General features: G+C 37.8%; 1 protein-coding gene across 1 annotated transcript in view; it reads right to left on the bottom strand.

Annotated features, from left to right (window-relative positions):
* The window catches only part of ARHGAP28 (Rho GTPase activating protein 28), a 65,571-nt gene extending 59,497 nt beyond the window's left edge, over positions 1-6,074 (bottom strand). The window contains exons 1-2 of the mRNA XM_022551315.2: positions 5,090-6,074; positions 661-878 (exon numbers count right to left, since the gene is read on the bottom strand). Coding sequence (XP_022407023.2) covers positions 661-878; positions 5,090-5,258 — 387 coding nt within the window. The 5' untranslated portion in view covers positions 5,259-6,074. The remainder of the gene's footprint in view (positions 1-660; positions 879-5,089) is intronic.
* Between the last annotated feature and the right edge of the window lie 851 nt (positions 6,075-6,925).

Genomic DNA, 6,925 nt, shown 5'->3' on the forward strand with positions numbered 1-6,925 from the left:
TAAATGGATGAATGAGTGAACTGTAAAGCAGAGCTACCAGTAAAACAACCACAGAAATAGGAGGACATGACTCAGCCTCAGAAGTAAAACTGTGGCCGTGGAATAGCCAAGGGTATGCTGGCATTTCAACCAGCCATTTCTCAGAAAACGTGTGATGCTTCCCTCATGGTTTTTTGAATCATTCTCTGGCTCATTTGATTAATGCTGTATATTTCACTTTTCATCATTTTAATTTCTTTGAACATAAAGGGTACCCTAACCACTCTCCCATCCCCACCCCCAATTAAAACAAACTACACAGACTTGCACATAATAGTTGGGCCCACTTCTCTGGGACTCCTTTGCCTGTCCACAGAGTTTCCATTCAGTGCTGAGGTTTAAGTAAAGGCTCCGTGTATCTCATCCACAAAGACTTGCTCCATTACCAAAGAAGCGATCAACTTCAAAAGAAAGGAATAAATTTTGTGTGCGGGGAGACTGCTGTATGGGGAATAAGAAATAATCACTTAAGTTCCAAATTTGCAAAAATTTTGCAGTTTGCTGTCTGCTTTACTTTTCTCTTAAAGCTAGAAGATGATTGGCCTTTTCTGATAATTTTTCCACATTCCCCTTCCCTCCCCTCAAGCAAACCAAACCTTTTGAGCCCTGTTCACTACTTACAGGAGATTCGCTGACTCCAAAGATGTCTCTGACATCCCTGATGGATTGCTTGTTCTTTTTTCTCATGGTTTGAGTGTAAGTATTATATCTCTTCTTCACTGCAGCTGCTTGGGTTCGAGTCAAAGTTGAGAGCAAGGCTTTGCCACCCTCCTCTTCATCACCCGAGATCAGGGTTGATAAACCTACATCTTGCAACCACTCTGCTTCAAGTTCTCCTTCTGTAAGATGAATTTACCAAGAGAAGGTTAGAATATTCTGAGATTGGAAGCCATGCATATCTGTAAGTCTGTACACATCAGCAAGTAAGAAATAATCACTATACAATATATTAAGACCATCCTGGACCTTGAGGACATTATGCCAAATGAAATAAGTCAGACAGAGAAAGAAAAACACCAAACACCATATGATCTCATTATATGTGGAGTTTAAAAACAAAACAAAGCAAAATGTCCGAGCTCATAAATATAGGGAACGGATTGGTGCTTACCAGAGGCCAGGGGTGGAGGGTGGGCGAAATGGGCAAAGGTGGTCAAAAGGTACAAACTTCCAGTTATAAAATAAAATAAATAAGTCATGGGGATGTCATGTACAGCATGGTAACTATAGTTGATAATGCTCTATTGCATATTTGAAAATTGTTAAGAGAGTAGGATCTTCAAAGTTCTTACCACAAGAAAAAACATTTTGTAACTATGTGTGACGATGGGTATTAACTACACTTATTTTGGTGACTGTTTCACAATGTATTCAAATATCTAATCATTATGTTTATACCTGAAACTAATATAATATTGTATGTAAATTAAACCTCAAAAAACTTTAAAAGACCATTCTTTTTCCTATAGTAATTGTGGGAACGGCCTATAGGAATGAATAAAAGGTCTGTACTGTATTTTTTTAAGTAAGTCAAATTTTTAAAGTATCTTCTAGTAGAGTAAGGTTATTTGGCAGATTTGGGAAGGTAATTTTCCTTACCAGAGAGTTAAATATAAGCCATATCTGAACAGCCAATTTCAAAAAATGATAAAATATTAATATCTAAACTAAAACCATGACAGAAAAAATGTGGTTTAATGGCACACAAAAGAATTTTTTAATCACACAAATTCAGGTTCAAATCCCAACCACCATTTACTAACTGAATGACTTTGGAGAGTTTTAAGTATCTCTAGATCTTGTGTCCTCTTGGCAAAATGGAGGTAATAATCACCAAAGTATTAGGTGGCTATGAGGATTATTTTATCAATGAATTTGTGACAGATGGCAAAAATCTAGAACAGAGTATGTGTTCAATAGATATTCGTTCTCTTACTTTTCTCCTTATTTTGAACATTAGGTGATCTTTCCTTTTCTCAGAAGGCAGCTAAAAAACTTAAAATTCATCATGATGAAGATCAATCGCTATTATAAATTAGATGTGTGGAAATACTAAAGAATTCAGAATAACAGCATCATGTAACAGAAAACCCACTGCACACACTATAACATTCTGGGAACTATGCTAAACAGGCATTACCTGAATAAGGTTTCTTTTAAAGAGCAGAATTGACTGGTTTGCAAGTACACTATCAAATCATCAGTCCAGAGGCGTTGGACTCTGCTTATGTTATTCTACCACTGGCACATGAACAAAAGCCTTCCCACATGCTTTACAAGAAAATGAGAAAACTTTTTAAACTGAATAATAATGAAAATATGAAATATCAAAATTTGTGGGATGGAGTGAAGTCACAAAGGAAAAAGTAAAACTGTCTCTATTCACAAATGATCTCTTTGTTTATGTAGAAAATTCTAAGAAATCTAGTAGTAGACAACTCCTGGTAAGTCAATTTAGAAAGGTAATGAAATATAAGGTCAAGTACAAAAATCAATTGTACTGCACACCAGTTGCAAACAATTAAAAAATGAGAGAGGTGAGAGAACAAGAGAGAGACACCCAATTAAAAGAAATAGTGAAAAGATTTCACAAAGCAAGATATATGAATGGACAATAAGCACAGGAAAAAGCATTTGACATCATTAGTCATCGGTGAAGTATAATTACAACCACAATGAGATACCGCCACACATCCCTAGAATCATTCATGTTAATAAGTCTTAAAAAATCAAATGTTGCAAGGATGTGAAGCAGCTAGACTTGTCTGTCAGATACTGCTGGGAGAAGTGTGACGTGGTACAACTACTTTGTAAAAATGCTGGCAGTTTCTTATGTAATTACACATATTCTATGAAAAATACATATATCCAAGAGAAATAAAAATGTATCTCCACCGAAAGACTTCTACAAGATTGTTCACAGCAGCCTTATTCATAATGGCCAAAACTGCAAACAAGCATTAACAGTTAAATGTATAGACAAATTATGGCATATTCATACAACAGAATACTGCTGTCATGGGTTGAATTGGGTCCCCAAAAAGATACACTGAAGTTCTAACCACCAACACAGGTGAATGTAACCTTATTTGGAAACAGGGTCTTGGCAGGTATAATTAGGATTTAAGTTGAGGTGAGGTCATACTGGAGTAGAGAGGGCCCTTGATCCGATATAGCTAGTGTCCTTATAAGAAAAGGAGGTGAGACACAGACAACAACACAGGGAGTAGGCTACGTGACTACAGAGGCAGAGAATGGCAAGTGTTGTCTACAAGCCAAGGAACAGCTAGGATTGCTGGCAACACCAGAAGCTAAGAGAAAGACATGGAACAGATTCTTCCCTACCATCTTCAGAGAGAGGAGGGCCCTGCTGACCCCTTGATTTTGGACTTCTAGTCTGCAGAACCACAAGAGAACAGATTTCTGTTGTTTTAAGCCACCTAGTTCTGTGGTACTTTGTTACAGCAGTGCTAGGAAACTAATACAAACTATCCCATAATAAAAAGCAATGAAATAGTAATACACCAAATGAATCTCAAAAATATTATGTTCAGTGAAAGAAGCCAAACCCAAAACTATATGCTGCAAAAACATCAGAACCTTGGTTGTCTCTGGCTAGGGACAGCAAGTCACGGGGATGATGAGATTGGGAAAAACCATGAGGAAATTCTGAGTTGACTGAAATGTTATGTCGATTTGTGTGAGGTTACAGGGTTAGTATTTGTCAAACGTCACTGAATTGCACACTTAAGATCTAGGCATATGCTTCAAGGAAAACAATATCAGTCAAATAAATTTTGAACTCCAGTTAGTAAGTATGCTTTTTGTAGAAGTTTATGTTAGCAAGCCTGAGAATGTTTTCTGTATACTCTAGGCTTGAGCAAATGAAAAAGTACATTGAGGAACAGGTTTGTCATTATTGGAGAAGGGGGTTATAAATACAGAAAAGTGGAAGACAACAAACTTTGTGGCGTTGGATTGGAATTGGAGGTTATCAGTACGAACTCATGATTTTTAATATAGACAGCTAGCTAGCTAGTAAGAAAAAAGAAGTGGAGAATAAGAGGTATTTTCCTTTATGTGTCTTTCTGGATCTGAAAAGGCAAAATGTAAGTATGTAAGGAGAAGGAATAAAAATATCCTTCTCTGATGCAGGACAGTTCCCTTGAATGGATTTTCATTAAATCTGTGGTGGGACTTTTTATTTCTAATGCTAAGTGAAATATACTAATTGTGGTACATCTGAACTATTGTTTTTCAGATCTAAGAAGGATAGGCTTGTAGAAAGGGAATAAAGAAAAAAAAGTTTTTTAAAGTTTCAGTTTATCTTGATAGTTGTCTTGAGGTTAATCACTGGCTAATGAAAACATTCTTAGATACTTGCTAAACTACCTTCAGTCTTTCTTATGCATTTACTTGTCAATAGGTAGTACCTGGAGAAGATAACCTATGCTTTTAATCTCAGGTGAGTAATTTTGTACTTTTTGACAATTACGGACAATTATACTTTTTGGGTCCTCAACCTTCTTGTTTAATTTCACTGGAAACTAGTATAATTGACATATCTGACACGGCTCTTATTTGGTGAAGTACTAGATTATCCGTTCTCTAAATACATTAATGCTAGTACATGCTTCATAGCTAAATATTTTTAATCCAGAATTATGTTGGTAAATTTTTTTTCTGTCTGTCTCTCTCTTTTGGTAATTAATGGTCAAGTATACAAATATAAAAGCCATCAAAATGAGAATACTCAATCTGCTAGATGATTATGAATCAAGTCAACAGACGGGTACAGCATCCCTAAGTGGTGATACGTAAAGGATCAATTTGCATTGTGTTGACAGCCCTCCTTCAGGTCATGTCACCTTACACAGAAGCCATCCTGAGCCAGACCAGCAGATATAAATCAGTGGGAGCAGGCAGCTGATTTGCCAAATTTCTACTGGTTCACTTGTTAAACTACTAGTGGAATGATTTCTACCTGCCAACAGAATAAGAGAGCATACAAAGAAAGACAGCACAGGGGAAGACCAATCTAGCACCTCACCATCCAGGGGCTTGGCCTCAGCTGGCGTCTGCTCTTCCTGAACTCCCAGGCTGTTCTCTTTGATACTTTCTATTTCCCGCCAGAAATCCTCCATGGAGGCGCTGTCTATGGAGGCTTGAGAGTTGGAGCGGCTGAATGCCGGGGATTGTAAGGATTCATTGGAGAGCATCCTGCTAATTCTTCGGCAGCGAGAAATGGATTTTCTGAGAAAAGAATAGTATCTGTTAACGAAAATCAGTGTCTCATGTTACAAATCACAAAATTAAATTTAGGTGTGATATCAATGGAGAGATGGAGTTAGTGTGAAAGAGAGGGGTTTGAGGGAATAACCTCCAGTCAGCGGTGGCCCCATCCTTTTCATTCTCTATAATTCATAATGACTTTGTGGCCATGCGGAAATTACCACAAAAATACTTTTTATACCTTTCACACACTCATAAAGTGGGAAGCTGTTCATGTTAGTCAAAACATATATAGTAAAATTTAGCCCCTGTAAAGTATCTAAGATGATGTCAGAGAAGAGTGAAAAAAGCTGGCTGCTCACATCCAGTGGGGTGGGTACTATTAAGCAAACAAAATAAGCATTGGCGAGGATGTAGAGAAACTGGAACCCTTGTTCATTGCTGGTGGAAATGTAAAATGGTACAGCCTCTGTGGAAAACAGCATGGCGGTCCCTCAAAAAATCTAACAGAACTACTGTGATATCCAGCAATTCCACTGACTCTACGTACAAAAGAACTGAAAGCAGAGTCTTGAAGAGATACATGCACATCCATGTTCATAACAGTGATTCACGATAGCCACAAGGCAGAAGCAACTTAAACATCCACTGACAGATCAATGGATAAGCAAAATGTGGTCTATTCATACAACGAAATATTATTGAGCCTTAAAAAGAAAGGAAATTCTGACACATGCTACAACATGAATGAGCCTTGAGGACATCAGGCTAAGTGAAATAAGTCAGTCACAGAAAAACAAATGCTGTATGATTCCACTTATGTGAGGGACCTAAAGGAGTCAAACGCCTAGAGACAGAAAGTAGAATGGTGGTTGTAAGGGTCTGCAGGGAAGGAGGCATGGCGAGTTATTGTTTAACAGGTAGAGAGTTTCAGTTTTACAAGATGAACAAGCTCTGGAGCTGGAAGGTGGAGGCGGTTGCACAACAGTGTGAATGTGCTTCATGCCACTGAGCTGTAGGCTTAAAGGGGTTAATATGGTCAATTTTATGTCGCACATTGTACCAGAATTTAAAAACAAATATTTTTAAATTTAAAGATACATTTTTAAAAAGTTGGCTGTTGAGAAAATGAGCTAATGAGAGGAAATAATCCATGACATTAAACGGAAAAACTCTGTATTAGGATGGGGAAGTGGGGCACTGACTCAGTTCAGGGAGAACCAGATCACCACCAAGGGAAAGGCCCAAATGCTTAGGGGGGCAGCGAAGCTCCAGGTATCGCCACCCAGCAGGACCACTGCTAGCCTAGCAGACAACAGCTGAACAAGGCACAGAGCAGCTCCATGGGATGCTTTCCTCGTGGGATTGCTGCGAGGACTAAGTGAGTTAGCACACGTAAAGCATTTAGGACATAAAACATCCAACAGATGTTAGTCTAAAAAACAAGAGACACAGTAGGGGAGACAGATGCCAAAATGCTGGAATTCTGAGAGAGTTTGGAGATATACATAAAAATAAAATATTTTATGTGAGGTGGTGGATGCATTAACTAACCTTATTGTGGTAATCATTTAGCAATATATACATATATCAAATCTTCAGGTCGTACTCCTGAAATTTACCCCATGTTATATGTCAATTCTATCTCAATAAA

Source organism: Delphinapterus leucas, chromosome 14 (assembly GCF_059928025.1).
Source record: "Delphinapterus leucas isolate spDelLeu-1000000601 "Yukka" chromosome 14, BTC_Dleu_Yukka2, whole genome shotgun sequence".
Classification (NCBI taxonomy): domain Eukaryota; kingdom Metazoa; phylum Chordata; class Mammalia; order Artiodactyla; family Monodontidae; genus Delphinapterus; species Delphinapterus leucas.